Raw genomic sequence first — 23,764 nt, forward strand, 5'->3', positions numbered from 1 at the left:
TGATCTTAGCGATATGGGTTTTCCAGCTCAACTTGTGATCAAGAGTTTCTCCCAGGAAGGTCAATGCTCATAGACTCTTTCAATGTTGTTATCATCAATGTTTAGATGGATCTCCGCTTCAATGCGTCGATTTATGAACACCAAACATTTTGTTTTTAATACATTCAATGATAATTTATTTTTATCGAACCAGTCCTTTAGCTTAGACAATTCTTCTGTAACTTCAATCACAAGTTGTTGCAAGTTCGCGCCTGACGCTATTAATGTTGTGTCGTCGGCAAAGAGAATGAACCTAAATATCTCTGAGGCCGAGCACACATTAATATATAATTTTTTAAAAAGTTTAGGGCCCAGAATTGATCCCTGGGGTACTCAATAGTTTTGCAGGATGATTTGTAATGGCCCATTTGTACAAATAGTTTCCTGTTGGTTAGATATGATTCTAACCAATTTAGGGCAAGTCCCCCAATTCCATGTTTTTGTGCTTTTTGTAGTACCATGATCCATACTGTCAAAAGCTTTCTTTAGATCTATAAATATTCCAATTGAATATTTCTTGTTGTGTATATCATTAGTTGTCTCCTCTGTTAGTTCAAGTAGGGCCAGCATTGTAGATCTGCTTTTTCTGAAACCATATTGATTTTCATTTAATATTTGGTATTTTTCTATATAATCTTCCTATTGTCAAATATTTTTTCAAAGTTTTTTGAGAATTGAGCTAGAATAGAAATTGGTCTATAATTAGACAATTGGGATTTATCTCCATTTTTGTAAATAGGTACTACTTTTGCAGTTTTCATGTGATCGGGGAATATACCTGTAGAAAAGGATAAGTTATATATAAGTGATAAAGGCTCAGCTATCACATTCATCACTTTTTTAATAACGGAGATATTTAGGTCGTCACAGTCAGTTGTTTTTTTGTTTTTGCACTTACCAACTATATCTATAATTTCTTTAGGATGAGTAGCTGGAAGAAAAAAGGAGTTTACATTTTCAGACGTTTTGTCACTGTTAGTCTCGATCTGTGGAGGTACTATCGATGCTGCCAACTGAGGTCCCACATCCATCCATCCATCCATCCATCCATCCATCCATCCATCCATCCATCCATCCATCCATCCATCCATTTTCTCCTGCTTTATCCGGGGCCGGGTCGCGGGGGCAGCGTCTCAGCAGAGATGCCCAGACTCTCCGATCCACACACACCTCCTCCAGCTGTTCTGGGGGGACCCTGAGTTTGAACACTTTTCAGAGGGTGGGGCTTTTCTCCCATCATTACATCAGTGACTGTTCCATTAAACTCTCTGATGGAGCCGTTTTATTTATAAATGTCCCTCTAAAGTCACTGCTGCTCTGTGTCTGCAGGTCCAGGATGGATCGGCCCAAACCTGAGTCTGAACCAGACTCAGACTCTGTTTCTCTGAGGAGCGACTGGTCTAAAGACTGGACTCCTGACTTTAAAAGGTTTGTTCATGTGGTTGACTCAGACTGAACAGTCTGTTGTAATAATCCCATGTGTTTAACAGGAGTTCACAGACCCTGGTCCTGGTTCAGACTCTGTTAATACTGATCTGAAACTAAAACAGGTGGAGTTCAGATCAGAGACTGAAGACTCTTCCACTGAAGCTGAGATTCACTATTTTATCTTCCCATAGACCAGAGGTTCTCAACCTTTTGGAGCCACGAGCACATTTAATGAATGGGGTCGTGACCCCGTCTGTGTTACGTCTCTTGTTTATTCCCTTCGAGTCACATCGTGGGAAAAGCCGATGTAATTCTTCAAAAACAAATGGCTAAATAAAAGAAATCACATTAAGAACAAAGAAATAACACTGTGGTAAAATAACACACACGTGCTACAATAAAATAATATACAGTTGTGCCAATACGTTTCCTCACTGTGGTGGATTGTTTTGGTCATTTCTCAAAGAACAAAAACACAAAAACTCTTATTTTGGTCAGTGATGCTGTGAAACCATTTATTGTGAAAAACAATGTGTGAACTCATTTCAAATCCCCAGAACAAAATAAACCAGCACAAAATGACCCTGTAGAAAAGTTTACAATAATACGGTGTATTTCCCCCTTTAGCATCAATGACAGGCCTGGTTTTCAGCTCAACTTATTTGTGGGTTTTTCTTCACATCATGAACATTTTTTCTGCCAGTTGTTGCTGAATGTTTTGTTGGTCGACCTGACCCTGGTTTGGTTTAAACAGAATCCAGAATGTTCCACTTCTTGGTTAGAGTTTGAACACTGCTGATTGGCTTAGTCTTCCTCATGACTCAGGAAGCAGAAACGCCAGATCAGCACTGGATCAAAGATGGAAGAGTCTGTCAGGAGCCCAAAAACTCCCTGACCTTTTCTACACACAGTAATTCCACACACACGTCACAGGTGAGGGTGGGTCCCTTTAGCCGACACTCAACCCGTTTGTGTTTTATCAGGCCAACATCACTGTGGAAACCTGTCCACAGGGGCATTTTGGTATTTAATGTTTCATGGTGATTTTAAACGAGTTTATTTCACAATAAATAACTTCACAACATCACTGACCAGGAGTGAAAAAATAAGTTTTGTGTTTTCATTCATATTCTTTGAGACGTGGCCAAAATAATCCCCCAGGATCGAGAAGGAGCCACGATGTCCCGACTCTGGGAACATCTGCACCAAACCAACCAGACCATCCATCCATCCATTTTCTTCCACTTTATCCGGGGCCGGGTCGCGGGGGCAGCGTCTCAGCAGAGATGCCCAAACTTCCCGATCCACACACACCTCCTCCAGCTGTTCTGACCCCGAGGCGACACCAGGCCAGCTCGGAGACATAGTCCCACCAGCGTGTCCTGGGTCTACGAGGCCTTGGCCCACTAGGACATGCCTGGAACACCTCCCGCGGGAGGCGACCAGGAGGCATCCGGAACAGATGCCCGAGCCACCTCAGCTGCTCCTTTCGACGTGAAGGAGCAGCGACTCTACTCCGAGCTCCTCTTGGGTAGCTGAGCTCGTCACCCGATCTCAGAGGGTGCACCCAGCCACCCTGCGGAGGAAACTCATTTCGGCCGCTTGTATTCGCAATCTTGTCCTTTAGTCATGACCCAAATCTCATGACCATAGGTGAGGGTGGGAACGTAGATCGATCGGTAAATCGAGAGCTTTGCCCCGACTCAGCTCCCTCTTCACCACGACAGACCGATACAGCGACCGCATCACTGCTGACGCCGCACCGATCCGTCTGTCCATCTCACGCTCCATCCGTCCCTCACTCATGAACAAGACCGAGATACTTGAACTCCTCCACTTGAGGTAAGGACTCCCCACCGACCTGTAGAGGGGAAGCACCTTTTTCCGGTGGAGAACCATGGCGCTGATCCCCATCCCGGCCGCTACACACTCGGCTGCAAACCGCCCCAGAGCAGCTGAAGGTCCTGGTTCGTTGAAGCCATCAGAACAACATCGTCCGCAAACAGCAGAGATGAGATCCTGAGGCTCCCAAACCGGACACCCTCCGGCCCCTGGCTGCGCCGAGAAATTCTGTCCATAAAAGTAATGAACAGAACCGGTGACAAAGGGCAGCCCTGGCGGAGACCAACACGCACCGGGAACAGGTCTGACTTACTGCCGGCAATGCGAACCAAGCTCCTGCTGCTCATACAGGGAACAGACACATTTACAAAATATTCATTCAATTTATCTACTGTTTCTTCAATCTCCTGAGGACATTTTTTGTGCGTTGTAAAATGATCAAGAGGAGACCCATTGACTTTTTTACTTTGGAAGACACTGTTTATAATCCCCCAGAGACCCTTTATGTTATTTTTGGTTTTGTCCAATAAGGATCTGTAGTGCATTTTTTTAGAGACTCTTATAATTTTTTTCACTTTATTTTTGTATGTTTTATATTTGCATTCTGATTCCTCAGTGCGCTCCTTTAAGAATATTCTACAGAGAAGATTTTTCTTTTTACAAGCATTTAGTATTCCCTTTGTCATCCATGATGCACTTTTAGCCTTTTTCTGGGTATACTTTATACGGGACAATGTTGATCGTAACTCGTTTTAAATGTTTCTAAGTCATATCAAAAGCTGCATTTACATCGGTTGCTTGTAGGATGGATTTCCAATCTTGGTCATGTAGATTTTGCTGAAGAGCATTCAAGGATTCTTCTGTCAGTAATCTAGAATATATCAGGCTATTTAGTTTCACATCATTTATATATATATATACACAGGTAAGTGGAACTTATATCATTCACAAGTATTCCACTGAGAGTGTCCTCATCTAAAATGTTTGTTAGTATGTTGTCTATTAAAGTTGCACTATGCAATGTTATTCTTGTCGGTTTTGTGATTTGGGGGTAAAAGGATAACCTGTATAATAAATTAAGAAAGTTTTCTGTAGGTTTACAATTAGCTTTCAGCAAGTCTATATTAAAATCTCCGCAGATAGTTACACATTCCATCACATCCTCCACAGCCATAGTCATTTTATCCAATAATTTAGTATCCAGGGTGCTTTTGATAAACAATGCTACTCCTCCTCCACTTTTGTTGTTCCAATTTTACTTATACAGATCGTAGCCGTTAAATACAAAGTTATCGATATTTTCGTTATTCATCCATGTTTCAGAAACTGCGATAAGACTAAATGGGTTACAGAGTTGTTCAAAATATTCTTTAATGTTTTGAAAATTTGCGTTGAGGCTTCGGCTATTTAAATGTATCATAGAAAATGGTTCAGAATTATTCTTGAGCTCAGGTTTGAGTAAATGTTCATAGTATTTACAGGAGACATTCACATGGCTGAAGAAGTTAACATCTGGGTCAATATCAAAAATTGTACTTTATGGTCGTAATTCGTATGGAACGTGAAGTTCTAGATCCTGAGTTTCGAAAACGTCCTCAATGTCTGACAAGGATGCTGCATTATCAGTGTGATTTGTGTCTGTCATAGTCTGATATTGGGAGTGTCATTGTACACAGCAGTACCTTTCAGGCGCATTTGTCCAGTTCCTGCATATCTCGGATCCCGATGACTTTAGCCTCCTCTGGTGGACCATTTAGCTTGATGTACACTCTGCAATTTGAAGTCCAAGTTCCTTGTATTTTATTGGCTTTCCTCACGAAACGAGTTTGTCTTGCGATTTCGGAATTATTTTTACTCAAATGTTTGTTTAAGTAAACATTTGATCCTTTGAGTTTTCTGCCTTGTTTGAGCAAAGAGTTTTTTTGTTTTCTGTTGACAAATCTCACTATGGTGGCTTTGGGTTGGTTTTCTCTCCTCGGTAATGGATGGCAGGCTTTGATGTCCTGAGCATTGATGGAGATGCCTTTGCTGTTCATGAAGGCCAATACTTGCTGTTCAGCAGATTCGCGTCCGTAGGTTCTCCACTCCCATTTGCCACAGCCTTGGCATTGGAACAAGGTTTGATGTTTAATCCAGTGATGATGATGTCATTTATCCTGGTATATTGCTCTAGATCTGCGATGCGACTCTCCAGAGCATCGATCCTCTTGTCCTTTTCCAAGTTTTTATTCTTTAAGTCTTTAATCTCAGCCATTACGCTCATGATGGTTTTCTGTTGTTTGGCAACAATGTCTATTTGCTCCGTCATGGAGTTCAGCGATGTTTTTATTTCCTCGAGCTCCGCTTCCATGCTTCTGCACCGCCACAGACCGCTCCAGCTGACCAACTCTCCCGAGCGCCCTACCGACAAGCTGTATGGTAGCCACACCAGCCGGGGCTCCCCGCTCTCGGTGGCTACACAGGCCCCACAGTGGTCTGACAATGAGACACTGGATAGCTACTATCCTGTAGTCTGCTGTCGCCAACTGCTTTGTTGATCGAGCGATAGGAGAAGGGCTACTCGGAGTCTTGTTTGGCTGGTCCAGTGACAATGTGGCATCTAGCGAGCACCTCCGATGTAAAGAAATGCAAGTTGCAATTGCCCGTAGGCTAATCCAAGAGTCAGGGAAAGTTTGGGAAGCCGATTATTCCTGGTTAGTCCAAGTTTGTTGAAAGTTGTTGGTTGCGCAAAACCGTGCGCAGCAGCCCACAAATGTGAACAAACTCCTTTTGTGCTGCTTGGTTCAGATTCGTGTCGTTCATGGAGCTGTAAAATATATTCTTCTGTGTCTCTGTGATTGGTCGCTTAGCGCTGACTCCTCCCCCTCCACATGAACGCTTCACAATCCTCAGAGAAACCCAGGGTTAACTTCACCGACTGAGGACTTTGTACTGTCACTTGTCCAGAAGAACCATGTGTGGGTTTGTCTCCGCGGGTCAGAGAAACTAATCCAGGACAGTTCAGTGACTGTTGAACACTTTTCAGAGGGTGGGGCTTTTCTCTCATCATTACATCAGTGACTGTTCCATTAAACTCTCTGATGGAGCCGTTTTATTTATAAATGTCCCTCTAAAGTCACTGCTGCTCTGGGTCTGCAGGTCCAGGATGGATCGGCCCAAACCTGAGTCTGAACCAGACTCAGACTCGGTTTCTCTGAGGAGCGACTGGTCTAAAGACTGGACTCCTGACTTTAAAAGGTTTGTGGACTTCATCAACATCTACATCTCAGAGAGACAGTATAAACCTGTATTTGTTTTGCAGGAGTTTAAACGTCCCGAGTTCTGATCCAGACTCTGTTTCTCTGAGGAGTGATCGTTCCAGAGATAAAGATCTTGATTTTAAAGACGAGCGGTAAGTTTCCTCTGCTGCTCTCCCAACGCTGGGCACAGGGGAGGGACTGGGGAAAGCGTCTGGGGAGGTGAAGGCAGGTTCTAAACTCTGTCTGGATCCACAGAGAGAAGCTGAGCCCAGATGGAACCAGCAAAGAGCGCCCCCACCTGGATGTGGTATTTACTGTAAGTGCAGATTAAACTATAATGGCTTCTAGGTTTGAGGATGATTAGCACCGTAGTGGAGGCAATTTGAAATGATCTGGACGAATCTGGATTATCACCAAATCGCACACAATCAAAAAGGAGGATTCACAGGTGATGCGCAGTATAGGGTTGTGCCGATGGACGATATCATCGTCCATCGTGATGGACGATGATATCTCCTCCACTTGAGGTAAGGACTCCCCACCGACCTGTAGAGGGGAAGCCACCTTTTTCCGGTGGAGAACCATGGCCTCGGATTTGGAGGTGCTGATCCCCATCCCGGCCGCTACACACTCGGCTGCAAACCGCCCCAGTGCGTGCTGAAGGTCCTGGTTTGTTGAAGCCATCAGAACAACATCGTCCGCAAACAGCAGAGATGAGATCCTGAGGCTCCCAAACCGGACACCCTCCGGCCCCTGGCTGCGCCTAGAAATTCTGTTCATAAAAGTTATGAACAGAACCGGTGACAAAGGGCAGCCCTGGCGGAGACCAACACGCACCGGGAACAGGTCTGACTTACTGCCGGCAATGCGAACCAAGCTCCTGCTGCTCATACAGGGAACGGACAGCCCTTAGCAGAGGGCCCTGGACCCTATACTCCCGGAGCACCCCCCACAGGGCACCACGAGGGACGCGGTCGAACGCATTCTCCAGATCCACAAAACACATGTGGACTGGTTGGGCGAACTCCCACGAATCCTCGAGCACCCGATGAAGGGTATAGAGCTGGTCCAGTGTGCCACGACCAGGACGATAACCGCATTGTTCCTCCTGGATCCGAGGTTCAACTATCGGCCGGATCCTCCTCTCCAGCACCCCGGAGTAGACCTTACCGGGGAGGCTGAGGAGGGTGATCCCTCTGTAATTGGAACACACCCTCCGGTCCCCCTTTTTAAAGAGAGGGACCACCACCCCGGTCTGCCAATCCAGGGGCACTGTCCCCGACCGCCACGCGATGTTGCAGAGACGTGTCAGCCAAGACAGTCCTACAACATCCAGAGACTTAAGGTACTCAGGGCGAATCTCATCCACCCCCGGAGCCACCGAGGAGCTTTCTCACCACCTCGGTGACTTCAGCCCCGGTGATGGGCGAGCCCACCTCCGAGTCCCCAGCCTCTGCTTCCTCATTGGAAGACGTGACGACGGGATTGAGGAGGTCCTTGAAGTACTCCTTCCATCGCCCGACAACATCCCCAGTCGAGGTCAGCAGCCCCCCACCCGCACTGTAAACAGTGTTGGTGAAGCACTGCATCCCCCTCCTGAGGCGCCAGACGGTTTGCCAGAATCTCTTCGAGGCCGACCGATAGTCCTCCTCCATGGCCTCCCCGAACTCCTCCCAGACCCGAGTTTTAGCCTCCGCGACCGCACGAGCTGCAGCACGCTTGGCCTGCCGGTACCTCTCAGCTGCCTCAGGAGTCCCACAAGCCAACAAGGCCAGGTAGGACTCCTTCTTCAGCTTGACGGCATCCCTTACTTCCGGGCGCCACCACCGGGTTCGGGGATTGCCGCCACGACAGGCACCAGAGACCTTACGGCCACAACTACGAGCAGCCGCATCGACAATGGAGGAGGAGAACAGAGTCCACTCGGACTCCATGTCCCCAGCCTCCCCCGGAATCTGGGTGAAGCTCTTCCGGAGGTGGGAGTTGAAGACCCCGCCAGACGTTCCCAACAGACCCTCACAACACGCTTGGGCCTGCCAGGTCTGACCGGTTTCCTCCCCTGCCAGCGGATCCAGCTCACCACCAGGTGGTGATCAGTTGACAGCTCAGCCCCTCTCTTTACCCGAGTGTCCGAGACACGCGGCCGGAGGTCAGACGACACAACTACAAAGTTGATCATTGACCTCCTGCCTAGGGTGTCCTGGTGCCACGTGCACTTATGGACACCCTTGTGCTCGAACATGGTGTTCGTTATGGACAAACTGCGACTAGCACAGAAGTCCAATAACAGAACACCACTCGGGTTCAGATCGGGGAGGCCGTTCCTCCCAATCACTCCCTCCCAGGTCTCACTGTCGTTACCCATGTGGGCGTTGAAGTCCCCCAGCAGAACAATGGAGTCCCCAGTCGGAGCACTATCTAGTACCCCTCCCAGGGACTCCAAGAAGGCCGGGTACTCTGCACCGATGTTGGGCCCGTAGGCCGAAACAACGGTGAGAGACCTGTCCCCGACCCGGAGGCGTAGGGACGCGACCCTCTCGTCCACCGGGGTGAACTCCAACACGTGGCGGCTGAGCTGGGGGGATATGAGCAAACCCACCCCAGCCCGCCGCCTCTCCCCGCGGGCAACTACAGAAAAATGGAGAGTCCAGCCTCTCTCCAGGAGTTGGGATCCGGAACCCAAGCTGTGCGTGGAGGTGAGCCCGACTATATCTAGTCGGTATCTCTCAACCTCCCTCACAAGCTCAGGCTCCTTCCCCCCCAGCGAGGTGACGTTCCATGTCCCGAACGCCAGAAGCTGTGCATGCGGACCAGGTCGTCGAGGCACCTGCCTCTGACTGCCACCCAGTCCTCTCCGCACCCGACCCCTACGGATCCCTCTGCGGGTGGTGGGTCCACAGGAGGGCGGGCCCACGTCGTCCCTTCGGGCTGTGCCCGGCCGGGCCCCGTGGGCAGAGACCCAGCCACCAGACGCTCGCGTTCGGGCCCCAACCCCAGGTCTGGCTCCAGGGTGGGGCCCCAGCTGCGCCATGCCGGGCGACGTCTCGGTCCTTGTATGTCGTACGTCCATAGAAGTCTTTTGAACTGCTCTTCGTCTGACCCGTCACCTCGGACCTGTTTGCCATGGGAGACCCGACCAGGACGAGATGGTTCTCACATCGGAGCTAGCTGGGCGCGCAGATTATTCTTACGAAGAACGAGGAGAGGAGTGAAAGAGGCGGTGCAGGAGGTACGAGGCTTCAAAAATGTAGCTACGACGCAAACTTTTAAATATTGTCCCGTTCACCCACTGTGTCTTAAACATTACGTTAAAATTGAGCAAATGCAAATGATAAGCTCCGATTTACATTTGTAAACGAACCCGTCCTCCTGCCCTCCGACACTGCCCGTCCTGGTCCTCCTGGGGCTGCGGCGCGTTACTTCCCTCTGTCCGGTCTGCGGTCGGCGCCCTCCTCACCGCCACTCCTGCCTCCGTCCTTCGTCTCCTCCCTCCTCTCAGTCTCTGTCCGCCTTAACTACTTTATTTCCTCAACAAGGCGCACCTGCAGCAATCAACAGGGGCGGGGCTAAAAACATTCTAAAACCATGCATAATGAAAACACCCTGAAAACATAACACCAGTCCACTCGTGCCCGTGTCATATTCATGAGGGAGAATGAGGGAAAGAACGACTATTTGCAGCCAATGATCCACAGAGCGATGACTGAACCACGAGCAAAGTCTCCCTGAGTAAATTCATCAGGAAATAAAGCCTAAACTCAGAATCTCTGACTCAACATTCACTAACCTCAGTTTCCTCTGGAGCCGAAGTTCACAGCTCTGAGTGAGAACAAAGAGGCTCAGCTGCTCGGGCGGAGCAGAGAAACTAACAAATAAACGATCACATCTACAAGTGCTTTTGGAGCAGTTCTGACAGTGTTTATAGGCTGTACTCCCTCCCTCATCCCACTTTTTGGAGTCACCATCATTTCAGCAGCAGACCTGGGTAAAATAAAGTGTAATGTGTCTTTTCGTCATTATACAATTGTTCAGTGAAATCTCACAGATCTGGTGGATGGCTGGAGGTTTCCATGTGAGGAGCACCTCAGGTCTAAAGGCACAGACTTGATCAGAGATCAGTGACTTGTTGCTAAAGCTGCAGTAAAAGTTGACTCTACAATGTTTGAAGCCTGTAAATACTGACACAGATACAGTGTTACTGCAGTATAATATGTCCTGTGTGCTCCAGCGGCTGGAGGAGGACGTCCTGACCTTCGTCAAAGAGCAGCTGCAGAGCTTCCACAGACTCCTGGCCTCAGATCATCCAGAGAGTAGCTCAGAGAGTGAGGAGGAGCAGAGCAGCCGAGAGGCTGTGCTCAACATCACACTGGACTTCCTCAGGAGGATGAAGCAGCAGCACCTGGCTCAGAGTCTGCAGAACAGTAAGAACTCTGACATGTTTGAAACACCACACTTTCACAGGAGGAGAAGAAGTCACTGACTGTAACATGATTCTGTTTGTCTCCTTCAGAGGCTGTTGGAGTTTACAGAGAGAAACTGAAGAGGAACCTGCAGCAGAGGTTCAGTCATGTGTTTGAGGGCGTGGCTAAAGCAGGAGACTCCGCCCCCCTGCAGCAGATCTACACAGAGCTCTACATCACAGAGGGAAGGGCCTCAGAGGTCAACCAGGAACATGAGGTCAGACTCATGGAGACCACGTCCAGGAAACCAGCCGCTGCAGAGACCAGCATCACGTGTGAAGACCTGTTTAAACAACAGCCAATCAGGACGGTGCTGACTGTGGGCGTGGCCGGCGTGGGGAAAACAGTGCTGACTCAGAAGTTGAGTCTGGACTGGGCTGAAGGCAGAGTCCACCAGGACGTCCAGCTGCTGTTCCCCTTCACTTTCAGAGAGCTCAATGTGCTCAGAGACACAGAGTTCAGCCTGGTGGAGCTGCTGCACCACTTCTTCAGTCAAACCAAAGGTCTCTGCAGCTTTCAGCAGCTCCAGCTGCTCTTCATCTTTGACGGTCTGGACGAGTGCAGACTTCCTCTGGACTTCAGCCGGACCCGGGTCCTGACGGAGCCCACAGAGAGCGCCTCAGTGGAGGAGCTGCTGGTGAACCTCATCAGGGGGAGCTTGCTTCCCTCCGCTCGCCTCTGGATAACCACACGCCCCGCGGCAGCCAATCAGATCCCTGCTGAGTGCGTCTCCATGGTGACAGAGGTGCGAGGGTTCAGCGACCCACAGAAGGAGCAGTACTTCAGGAAGAGGTTCAGAGACGAGGCCACAGCCGTCATCTCCCACATCAAGAGCATCCGCAGCCTGTACATCATGTGCCAACTCCCACTCTTCTGCTGGATCCTCTCTGTGGTTTTACACACGATTCTGAAGCAAACAGAGAAGCCAGAGCTGCCCAAGACTCTGACTGAGATGTACGTCTACTTCCTGGTGGTGCAGGCCAAAGTCAAGAACATCAAGTATCATGAGGGAACAGGAGCAGACCTTCACTGGACTCCAGAGACCAGGGAGATGGTGCGGTCTCTGGGAAAACTGGCCTTTGAGCAGCTGCAGAAAGGAAACCTGATCTTCTACGAGAGTGACCTGAGCGAGTGTGGGCTGTATTTCTTTTTCATGTCTGTCCTGATTCTCGTCTCTAATGTCTCTGATTCTCGTCTCTAATGTCTCTGATTCTCGTCTCTAATGTCTCTGATTCTCGTCTCTAATGTCCCTGATTCTCGTCTCTAATGTCCCTGATTCTCGTCTCTAATGTCTCTGATTCTCGTCTCTAATGTCTCTGATTCTCGTCTCTAATGTCCCTGATTCTCGTCTCTAATGTCTCTGATTCTCGTCTCTAATGTCCCTGATTCTCGTCTCTAATGTCTCTGATTCTCGTCTCTAATGTCTCTGATTCTCGTCTCTAATGTCCCTGATTCTCGTCTCTAATGTCCCTGATTCTCGTCTCTAATGTCTCTGATTCTCGTCTCTAATGTCTCTGATTTTCGTCTCTAATGTCCCTGATTCTCGTCTCTAATGTCTCTGATTCTCGTCTCTAATGTCTCTGATTCTCGTCTCTAATGTCTCTGATTCTCGTCTCTAATGTCCCTGATTCTCGTCTCTAATGTCTCTGATTCTCGTCTCTAATGTCCCTGATTCTCGTCTCTAATGTCTCTGATTCTCGTCTCTAATGTCTCTGATTCTCGTCTCTAATGTCTCTGATTCTCGTCTCTAATGTCTCTAATTCTCGTCTCTAATGTCCCTGATTCTCGTCTCTAATGTCTCTGATTCTCGTCTCTAATGTCTCTGATTCTCGTCTCTAATGTCTCTGATTCTCGTCTCTAATGTCCCTGATTCTCGTCTCTAATGTCCCTGATTCTCGTCTCTAATGTCTCTGATTCTCGTCTCTAGTGTCCCTGATTCTCGTCTCTAATGTCCCTGATTCTCGTCTCTAATGTCTCTGATTCTCGTCTCTAGTGTCCCTGATTCTCGTCTCTAATGTCTCTGATTCTCGTCTCTAATGTCTCTGATTCTCGTCTCTAATGTCCCTGATTCTCGTCTCTAATGTCTCTGATTCTCGTCTCTAATGTCTCTGATTCTCGTCTCTAATGTCTCTGATTCTCGTCTCTAATGTCCCTGATTCTCGTCTCTAATGTCTCTGATTCTTGTCTCTAATGTCCCTGATTCTCGTCTCTAATGTCTCTAATTCTCGTCTCTAATGTCCCTGATTCTCGTCTCTAATGTCTCTGATTCTCGTCTCTAATGTCTCTGATTCTCGTCTCTAATGTCTCTGATTCTCGTCTCTAATGTCCCTGATTCTCGTCTCTAATGTCCCTGATTCTCGTCTCTAATGTCTCTGATTCTCGTCTCTAATGTCTCTGATTCTCGTCTCTAATGTCTCTGATTCTCGTCTCTATGTCCCTGATTCTCGTCTCTAATGTCCCTGATTCTCGTCTCTAATGTCTCTGATTCTCGTCTCTAATGTCTCTGATTCTCGTCTCTAGTGTCCCTGATTCTCGTCTCTAGTGTCTCTGATTCTCGTCTCTAATGTCTCTGATTCTCGTCTCTAGTGTCTCTGATTCTCGTCTCTAATGTCTCTGATTCTCGTCTCTAATGTCTCTGATTATCGTCTCTAATGTCCCTCTCTGTCCTCAGTCTGAGGGAGTGTCTTCTGTCTCAGAGAGTCTGTGCTCCTCTGGCCTCAGTCTTCAGCTCCTCCAGTCTGACTCACCTGGATCTCAGTAACAACGACCTCCAGGACTCAGGAGTGGAGCTGCTGTGTGAGGGACTGAAGAGCGCCCCCTGCAGACTGCACACCCTCAGGTGAGACGCTCATGATGCTCTGTGTCCACATCAGAGGCTAATGCTGCGTGTCTTTAGTCTGTCTGGATGTCTGGTCTCAGAAAGGGGCGGGGCTGCTCTGGCCGCCGCTCTAAGCTCCGCCCCCTCCCATCTGACAGAGTTAGACCTGAGCTACAACCATCCAGGAGCCTCGGCCGAGCTCCTGACCGCTCTGCGGGCCCCCCACGGGCCCCTGCACTCTCTCAGGTGAGGCCCCTGGGCTCCTTCAGAGGAAGTCCTTATTTGGTGGCTCTTCTTTGGGTCCGTCCATGGTTTAGTCCTGGTTTGTCTCTGGTCTTAAACTGGACTTGTGTGTGACAGAGCTGTGTGTTTCAGACTGGATCCTTCTGGAGAACGATGGATGGTCCCAGGTCTGAGGAAATGTAAGTCACTGATCTATAGATTGATCTAAACCGTACAGTACAGGAAGTGATGTCATCAGTGTGTTTGTTTCTCAGATTCCTGTGAGTTCTCTCTGGATCCAAACACAGCTCACAGAGAGCTCCTTCTGTCTGAGGACAAACGCTCAGTGAGACGTGAGGAGGAGCAGCTGTGTCCACGTCATGAGGACAGGTTCATGGACCAGCCTCAGGTCCTGAGCTGCACCGGCCTGAGGGGGCGCTGTTACTGGGAGGTGGAGCGGAGGGGGAGGGATGTTGATGTAGCGGTGAGTTACAGAGGAATCAGATGCAGAGGAGAGAGATGTAGGTTTGGAGACGATGATCAGTCCTGGAGTCTGAGGGTCAGGGGTGGAGATTTAAGAGTTTGTCACAACAGGGAAGAAACACCAACATTACACTCATTTTTATTAGCATCATCTCGACTGGGAGTGTTCCTGGATTCTGAGGCTGGAGTTCTGTCCTTCTATCTGACTCGCTCTGTTGATAAACTGCTCCACCTCCACACCTCCTTCTGCTCCTTCACTGAGCCTCTGTTTCCTGGGTTTGGACTGATCTCTCCTGGTACCTCTGTAGCTCTGATGAACCCGCCTCCTCAGCTCAGATAAAGACCACAGGGAGGAGGGATTTTGTTTCTTTTCTCTCTTTTCCTGCAGTGATCAGCCAACGTGTCCTTCATCAGGGTGTTTTACGTTAAGTACGAGTCACGTTTGAGCCTAAAAATCCCAGTTTATGTTTCACTAGTGACATAAAATATGATAAATAATGATGTAAATAAATAAAATCTTAATCTTTCCAAATAAAATGACAGAAACGATAATAATTTGAAGAATAAAATACATGTAACTCAAACTGGGTCTGTGTTTTGTCTCTAAAGCTCTGAAGTGTCACTTTTATTCCTGTAGTATCAGGTGTAATGTCTGTGCATTATATTTGCTGAAATAACGATGGCTTCGTTAGTTTCATGGCTTTTATTGTTAACCCAACAGCGGTAACTTTCTTGGCCGCGCAGAGTCAACAATCTTTTTACATATACATCCAATTTCACAAAGAAATACATGTTGCTGTGAACATCACATTTGCATCTTTTTTTTGTTCTTTTTTTAACAAAACTTTTCTCTTGTATTTTGAACAGTGTCAGAAGGTAAACACTTTATCCTTTAAACGCTATTTGTAACCATATGACAACAGTATTGAACAATGTGCTTACTATGGCATAGCTGTAACATTTTAAAGGGGCTGGATGCAAGTTGGCCATGTTATACTCACTACTGCCACCTCAGGCCATATGTGTAACTGCACCTTCTATATTAAGCTCGTGCATGACGGCAATTCGGGCCGAAGTGACACATTTTTGAGTGACCGTACAGGATTTTAGAGGCAGTTGTGGTGAACAGGTCTGGGCTCATTCTACACATTAGGACATGGCTGGAACATGTAGGGGAGGAAAATACTTCATTTAAACATTTTTAAACTCTTTATAGTCCCTTTAAATAAAACATGTATTAGTAGCACTGACTTGTGAACACGGTATCAAGACATATCACAACATTGCTCACATGACCATGAACATTTGCACTGACAAATATGTAAGAATTAGTATACACCCCCATAACATTTCTTGTGAATAGCATACATAATTATAAAAGTATGTTGCAAGTAAATATAGTAACCTGTAGAAGCAATAGCGCTTTTGCGCCACCAGTGGGCGCTCGTCGTTCAATATGGGTGGTAGAAGTCTCGCGAGAAAGAGAAGTTGTACATTGAGTGATGCGCTGTGTGAACGTGACCGAAAAGCGATGCCTGCTGTTGTCTGTAGACAATAAACCAACTGAAAATCGACAAGTTGCTTCTTCTTTGATGACAAGTGTAACAAAATTTGGTAGCAGAGGATGATAAGAAAGATAGATGAAAAGATTGATGATGTCATTGTAAATGAAGAAGTGGATGTAGCAAGCACATTTCTGCAAAAGTTAATCACATGTGCTACCGAAGCTATTTCAAAACAAAGTGAATCGTCACAGGCAGCGGCAATCGGGATGCGGAGGCGCTCGCAAGTTTACAAAAGCAATATGCAAGAAAGTTTCCTGGATTCTACTAAAAAGCTGGATAAGGAAATGGCAAAACTTACCACAAAAGTGACAAATCAGCTACAAAGTCCCCCCACTCCGGCACAGCCCGTTGTCCCCCCAACGCCCCGGCTACCTGAAGTGACCATTAAACGAGAGTTTAGGATCAACGGTCAGATAGGAGAGAGGGGTCAAAAGGATAAATTGTCCTATTCCAACCTCATTCACCAGATTGACATGGGCCTAAAGAAAAATCACAATGAGGTTGAGATAATTGAGGCTGTAGTCAGAGCAGTGAGTCCCGGACTGAGTTTGCGTGATATGCTGGAGATTAAGTCAGATCTCACCCTGTCACAGTTGCGCACAATCCTGCGAGGGCATTACAAAGAGGACTGTTCCACAGACTTGTACAATCGCCTGATAAACCTCACACAAGAAAGTAACGAGTCACCTCAGAATTTCCTGTTTCGTGTCATGGAGTTAAAAGAAAGACTTTAGGTGGCATCGAGAGAGCCTGGAGCTGAGGAGCAATACAGCCCTGACTTAATTCAGAGGAAGTTTCTGAGGGCTGTAGAAACGGGACGGATAAGTGCTGATGTCAAGTACCAACTTAAGCACTACCTGGAGAATCCTGCAGTCACAGATGAGCTACTAATAGCTAAAACAAACGCAGCAGCCAGCCTTAAGTGGGAACGACACCAAAAGTTCAAAAAGCACACAAAAGAACCCAAAGTCCGCGAACTCCAAGTAGACATTCAGGCCGGCTCAGAGGCGACGGTGGGAAGTGTGGAAGGCCAAGAACGTCCTTCGACAAAAGGTAAAGCCACTAAACCTCAAAACACAGTTTCCCGTACTGAATCTGAGTTCCTGGACATTGTCACACAACTGAAGGGTGAAATGGAGGAAATTAAGAAGGCCAGACGTGAGTCTCCCAAAGCCACCTACATCCCGCGTGGCAACAGGAAACGAGGCTGCAAAAGCTGTCAGTCCGCCAACAAGGGAGATCAGTGTGACCACTGCTTTAAATGCGGGAGGAGTGGCCACATGTCAAGAGATTGCCAGACTGGGAAGAGACCTGCTAAAAAGACTGGACAAGTAGACATGGCTGCCAGTGCGGTCACAACTACGCCCAAACACGCAAACCCACAAGACCTGTACAAGCTGGTCACTGACAGTTTTCAGAAGTTGGAGGCAAGGCTAGCAGTTAAAGCAGAGGGGCCTCAGGAAAAAGAAACAGTCAGTGTCAGTCTACTTTCACCTAATCACAGATCACAGTTGCTTAATCCGATTGGGAAAAAGTACGTCATAACCTGCTCTCTCAATGACGTGGAAGTTTTGTGGGACACGGGGTCACAGGTCTGCTTGATGAATGACACTTGGAGACAAGAACACATGCCACACACCACAGTCAGGGACTTAGCTGAGTTAGTGGGCCCAAGTATTCTGGATGGGAGGGCAGTAAAACAGACGCCAATTCCATTCTCAGGGTGGGTCGAGGTTACCTTCAAGCTCCCGACAGATAGTGGCCAACAGGTGGAGCTCCTGGTTCCTGTATTAGTAGCAAATGAAGATGGGGTGGCAAAGCAACCTATTATTGGGTTTAACGTGATTGAGCATGTCCTTAAAATGGGTGTTGAACCCCCTTGTGCTATCAGTGAAGCTGTCAGTGCAGCCTTCTCATTTGATTGTAAGAGGACAGAAGTTTTTCTGAAGGTAATGCAGAGTGAGGAGGACAGGCTGGGGGAAGGCATGGTTAAAGTTGGCAGTGAGCTAATCACCATTCCAGCAGGCCAAACCAAAGCAGTTAAATGCTTTGTCAGAGCAGGCACACTCGCAGACAGACAAGCAGTACTGTTTGAGCCAAGTCAGCACACCCAACTACCGGACGGTTTGCAGATGCAGGGTGGGGTAGTACAGTTACAGAAGGGAAGTCGGTCCATGTTCAAAATACCAGTCACAAACAGTACTACTCGGGATATCCAACTGTCTGCTAAGACTATTTTGGGACAGACACAGAGAGTTAAGACTATCTACCCCGCAGACATCAGACCCACTACTGTAAGCCAGGTATTCACAGACCAGGTGATAAATGAAAAAGAAGAGACAGAAATAGACTGTGCTGTCAATGAGACTATGGACATTTGGGATCCCCCAGTTCTACTTGATCACCTCCCTCCCGCACAGCAAGAGATGGTTCGGCAGCTGTTAAGGGAGGAAAGGCAAGCGTTTTCCCGTGATGAGTATGACGTAGGGACAATTCCCTTTTGCAATTAAAAATAAGACTGAATGATCCCACTCCTGTTAAAAAGACTTACATCTCTGTCTCCAGGCCTCTTCATAAAGAAGGAAAAGAATATTTAGAGGACTTGTTAAACAGGGGTTGGATAACCAAATCTAAGTCACCATACTCTAGTCCAATAGTCTGTGTCCATAAAAAAGATGGAGGACTGCGTCTGTGTTGTGACTTTAGAGAGCTGAACAAAAAGAGTATACCCGACCGACACCCAATCCCCCGTATACAGGACATGCTGAACAGTCTGAAGGGAAGTGCCTGGTTTTCAGTCCTCGACCAAGGGAAGGCGAACGGGCTTCCTGGAAGAGTCGAGCCGCCCCCTCACGGCATTTATCACACCCTGGGGCCTGTTCGAATGGGTAAGAATTCCATTTGGCTTGTCCTCAGCACCAGCTGTTTTCCAGAGATCTATGGAGGAGTGTTTGTGGGGGTTGAGGGATGATGTTTCTCTGCCTTACCTCAATGACAACCTTGTTCATTCACACTTTTGAAGACCACTTGCGTGACCTGAGGAACATCCTGCATCGCTACCAGAACCATGGTGTAAAACTGACTCCCCGAAAGTGTGAGTTATTCAAGCAGAAGGTACGTTTCCTTGGCAAACTAGTCACAAAAGAAGGCTATACTATGGACCCTGCTGACATTGCCCCTGTACAGGCCTTAAAACAGCAGCAACCTACCACTGTCGGAGAGCTGAGAAAGCTGCTAGGCTTTATATCATACTACCGCAGCTATATCCCAAACTTCTCCCGTATAGCGAAGCCTCTTTACAACCTCCTGGCTAATGACCACACGGACAAAGCAAAACAAAGCTCATAAAGACAGCTCAAAAAGAAAGGAAGTGGTGTAGGCCAACTGCCCTCATCTCATACGATCAAGTGGCACCCTGAGCATCATGCAGTGCTCTGTCAACTCATTGACTTTCTCTCGCAGCCCCCAGTGCTAGGTTACCCCAACTATGAAGAGCCGTTCATTCTGCACTGTGACGCTTCACAAGGGGGGCTTTGGGCAGTGCTATACCAGCGGCAACAAGGCAAACTGGTTGGGATAGCTTATGGCTCCAGGACACTCACAAATCCAGAGAAAAACTACCACCTTCATTCAGGGAAGCTGGAGTTCCTTGCCCTGAAGTGGGCCATATGTGAGAGGTTTCGGGATAATCTTTACTATTCCCCGTCATTCACCGTCTATACAGACAATAACCCCCTCACATATGTGCTCACCACCGCAAAGTTAAATGCCACCACACAGAGGTGGGTAGCAGAGTTAGCTGACTTCCAGTTTGTGATTAAGTACCGCCCTGGGAAAGCCAATGGAGATGCAGACAGTCTCTCACGCATGCCCCTAGATATGGAGCAGTACATGAACAAATGCACATGTGATGTTGAACCTGGCGTAATGCACTGTATGACACAGGCTGTTCATGTGAAGTCACAAGAGAATGAGCCATGGTTCTGCCCAGTCACCATTTCTACTCTCATTACTGAAGCAGATCAGGAAGTGAGCTCTGTAGCTGAAATAACAAAGACTGTGCTAAAAGCAGCTCAAGAAGAAGACACTGTGATTGGAAAGGTGTTGCGTTATGTGGTGTCAAAGCAATGGCCAGAAGGTGGAAAACAGCTGAACAGTAAAATTGCAGCTCTGGTAGACAAAAACACAAACTATACATTGGTGATGACAAACTTTTGTACAGAACAACAGCATCCCATGACCAGCTACTCCTGCCCCACAAGTTGGTGTATAAAGAGCTACACGAAGACATGGGCCATTTAGGGGTAGAGCGAGTGATGAGTCTGATAAGAGAGCGCTTTTACTGGGCTCACATGCAAAGAGATGTTGAAAACTACATCACAAAGGTTTGCAGCTGTTTGAAAAATAAACGTCCTAACTGACCTACAAGAGCACCCCTGACTAACATCGTCACCACCTATCCATTTGAACTAGTGTCCATTGATTTCCTACACTTGGAGCGATGCAAAGGAGGATATGAGTATATCCTGGTGATAATGGACCACTTCACTCGCTTCGCCCAGGCTTATCCCTGTCGCAACAAAGCTTCCCACACTGCTGCCGAGAAGATATTTGGGGATTTTGCCCTCAAATTTGGTTTCCCCACACGTCTCCACCATGACCAGGGCAAGGAGTTTCAAAATAAACTGTTTGCCAAGCTACAGAAGTACAGTGGGGTGCAAGGGTCCCGAACAACGCCCTACCATCCACAAGGGAATGGGCAGGTGGAACGGTTCAATCGTACCCTGTTGGCAATGCTCAGAAACTTGCCCGAAGCAGCCAAGGCAGACTGGAAATCTTCTCTGGCGAAAGTGGTTCATTCCTACAACTGCACGCGCAGTGAGGCTACGGGGTATGCGCCGTATTTTCTTCTACTTGGCCGTAGTCCGAAGCTGCCTATTGATTTAATGTTCGGCCTCACAACAAAAGAGCAGAGCCCATCTCACCAGGACTATGCTGAAAAGTGGAGGGCTAAAATGACCGAAGCTTACAAACTGGCCTCAAATGCAGCTAATAAAGAAGGAGTGAGAGGTAAAGCTCTTCCAGACAGAAAGACCTACGGTGTAGCTGAGTTACTTCCTGGATCCAGAGTACTTGTGAGAAATCTAACAGAGAAAGGTGGACCAGGAAAACTAAGATTTTTCTGGGAAGATAAAGTGCATGTAGTGACTCAAAAGAAATATCCAGACAGCCCAGTGTATGAAATCAAACCTGAAAATGGCAAAGGACGCATTCGGATTGTGCACAGAAACCTATTGCTACCTTGTGACTTTCTCCCCGTGGAAACAGTAGAGCCTCCCTCAAAAGAGACAAGAGAGAAAAGAGACACTAAAAAGCAAAGACAAGTGGACACACAAAACAGCACTGCTGATGAGGATGAAGATGGCTGGAGCGCCATAGTTGGACTGCAAGCAAGAAGGAATCAAGGTCACAGTCCACTGAGAGCTGATGCACCTGAGTTTTACCCTGATAATGACATAACTATAGAGGATGAGGACCAAGACTCAGATGACGACACACAAGCGCAGCTGGCACCAGAGGCCGACAACATGGTGGTGCCAGACCCGGCTGAGACAGACCAGGACCAGGGTGATGTGTCGTCCGAGGCCGGCTCCAGTGACCAGGAGGGTCCTGTCCACACCCCTGCAAGAACGTATCCTTCCAGAATAAGAAAGCAGAGATTGATTTTTACTCATGATAGGTTAGGCAAGCCTAGCTCTTCACATGTTTAAAGGATCTGTATCATGCTATTTTAGCCATTCCAAAGTTAAGTATAGGCATTTATATGATATATTGTACCTCTACCACTATGGACCACTCATTTTTGTGATAAATATAAGTGTTTTCTTGAGGTATTTTTCAAACCCGGAAGACAAAACGCTTCGATTCAGTTAACTCCGCCCCCTCTCTCCGCACATACTTTACCGTAATATAAATAAACAACAATAAGTGAAGTTACTTCACGATGCAGTTATACGGAGTTGACATCTGCAACACAGCTTCATAAATGGCTAACACACACAAGCTAATATGCTAACACACAAGCTAATACGCGTTTGGACTGACTCACCACTCTGGTCCATCGCTGTTTACCTTATGGGACTTGCGTTGGTTATAAAAGTTTATCCAGTTTTGTTCTGGTGAAGGTTCACCAAACATCCATCAGAGACAGTCACAGAAAAACACAATTTTGGTGAAAGTCGCCGAATCCCAGAGAAAAAAACAACTTCGAGTGGCCTCTTCTTGAAAAAAGTTGAACAAACTCCCGTTCTCGTAGCCAAACGCGCTTCTTTTTCTCCGTGACATTATCGTTAGGTAAGAATAAAGAACAGGTGTGTCCAGTTATAACGAGCTCCATCTTCAGCTGCAGCGCAAACATGACTGATCTGTTCAGACGCTCAGGGATGTGTTTGTTTTGCCACAGCTGACCTGGAAGCACCTCGGGCACATCCTTTTTATTTCTTTTTCTTTTTGTCCTCTTTCATCTCTCTTACGACAGAAATAATGAAAAAGCTGTTTTACAAATTAAAATCAGGCTGTAAGACATTGCTTTACAGACGTCGAGCAGGTCAGTCGTTCACCAGGAGAGGGAGGAGCAGCTGCTCAGAGAGCAGGATTCAGGAGGATTGCTGAGAGCTGCGTGAATGAAGCCACAAACCACTCTGGGGGTGTTTTTGATAAGGAAATAGCATGACAACATGGCTAAAAGCTCCAAAAAGTCGATTTTGCATGATATAGGACCTTTAAAGAATAAGTCAAAGATTTGTAATAACTAGAAAAAGTTATTGTTCTGAGGTAAAATATTTATAAGGTGAATGAGTAGTTGTGTTAAATTCATTAGCAAGTTACCCTTACTTTGTTATAAAAAAAGAAAAAACAAAATTCTTCCTCACCCTCCGCGGGCGGTCTCTTTCTCCTCCTGCTCGGGTCCTCTACCGTTGGCCTGGGAGCTTGAGGGTTCTGCGCAGTATCTTTGCTGTTCCTAGGACTGCACTTTTCTGGACCGAGATGTCTGATGTATTTCCTGGGATCTGCTGGAGCCACTCCTCCAGTTTGGGGGTCACTGCCCCGAGTGCCCCAACGACCACGGGCACCACTGATGCCTTCACCCTCCAGGTTTTCTCCAGCTCTTCTCTGAGCTCCTGGTATTTCTATAGTTTCTCGTGTTCCTTTTTCCTGATGTTGAAGTCGCTTGGTTTTGCTATGTCGACCACAACGGCTCCTCTGCTCTTTGTCACCACCACAATGTCCGGTTGGTTCGCCATTACCATTTTGTCCGTCTGTATCTGGAAGTCCCACAGGATCTTGGCTCGGTCATTCTCGACCACCTTTGGAGGATGTTTCCCACTTTGACCTTGGGGTTTCCAGCCCATATTCTGCACAGATGTTCCTGTTCACTATTCCAGCCACTTGGTTATGGCGCTCCATGTAAGCTTTCCCTGCAGCATCTTACACCCTGCAGTTATGTTCTTACACCTGCAGCATCCTACACCCTGCAGTTATGTGCTGGATTGTCTCATTGGCCTCTTTGCACAGTCTACACCTGGGGTCTTGTCTGGTGTGGTAGATCTGGGCCTCTATTGCTCTGGTGCTCAAGGCTCCTGTGCAGCCATGATGAGCCTCTGTGCT

At 47.4% G+C, this 23,764-nt stretch overlaps 2 protein-coding genes across 2 annotated transcripts in view; both read left to right on the top strand.

The window, feature by feature from the left end:
- The window catches only part of LOC306973833 (NACHT, LRR and PYD domains-containing protein 3-like), a 46,505-nt gene that overhangs the window by 719 nt on the left and 22,022 nt on the right, over positions 1-23,764 (top strand). Inside the window, exons 2-3 of the mRNA XM_079570879.1 lie at positions 1,369-1,467; positions 6,448-6,546. Of these exons, the coding sequence (XP_079427005.1) occupies positions 1,369-1,467; positions 6,448-6,546 (198 nt within the window). The remainder of the gene's footprint in view (positions 1-1,368; positions 1,468-6,447; positions 6,547-23,764) is intronic.
- LOC306973418 (uncharacterized protein) overlaps positions 6,807-23,764 on the top strand; it is a gene marked incomplete at its 3' end in the record, with an annotated part of 29,017 nt that continues 12,059 nt past the window's right edge. Inside the window, exons 1-7 of the mRNA XM_079570344.1 lie at positions 6,807-6,864; positions 10,777-10,969; positions 11,059-12,148; positions 13,680-13,847; positions 13,905-14,072; positions 14,202-14,248; positions 14,324-14,547. Of these exons, the coding sequence (XP_079426470.1) occupies positions 10,933-10,969; positions 11,059-12,148; positions 13,680-13,847; positions 13,905-14,072; positions 14,202-14,248; positions 14,324-14,547 (1,734 nt within the window). The 5' untranslated portion in view covers positions 6,807-6,864; positions 10,777-10,932. The remainder of the gene's footprint in view (positions 6,865-10,776; positions 10,970-11,058; positions 12,149-13,679; positions 13,848-13,904; positions 14,073-14,201; positions 14,249-14,323; positions 14,548-23,764) is intronic.

Source organism: Gobius niger (assembly GCF_951799975.1).
Source record: "Gobius niger genome assembly, chromosome: 14".
Lineage (NCBI taxonomy): Eukaryota > Metazoa > Chordata > Actinopteri > Gobiiformes > Gobiidae > Gobius > Gobius niger.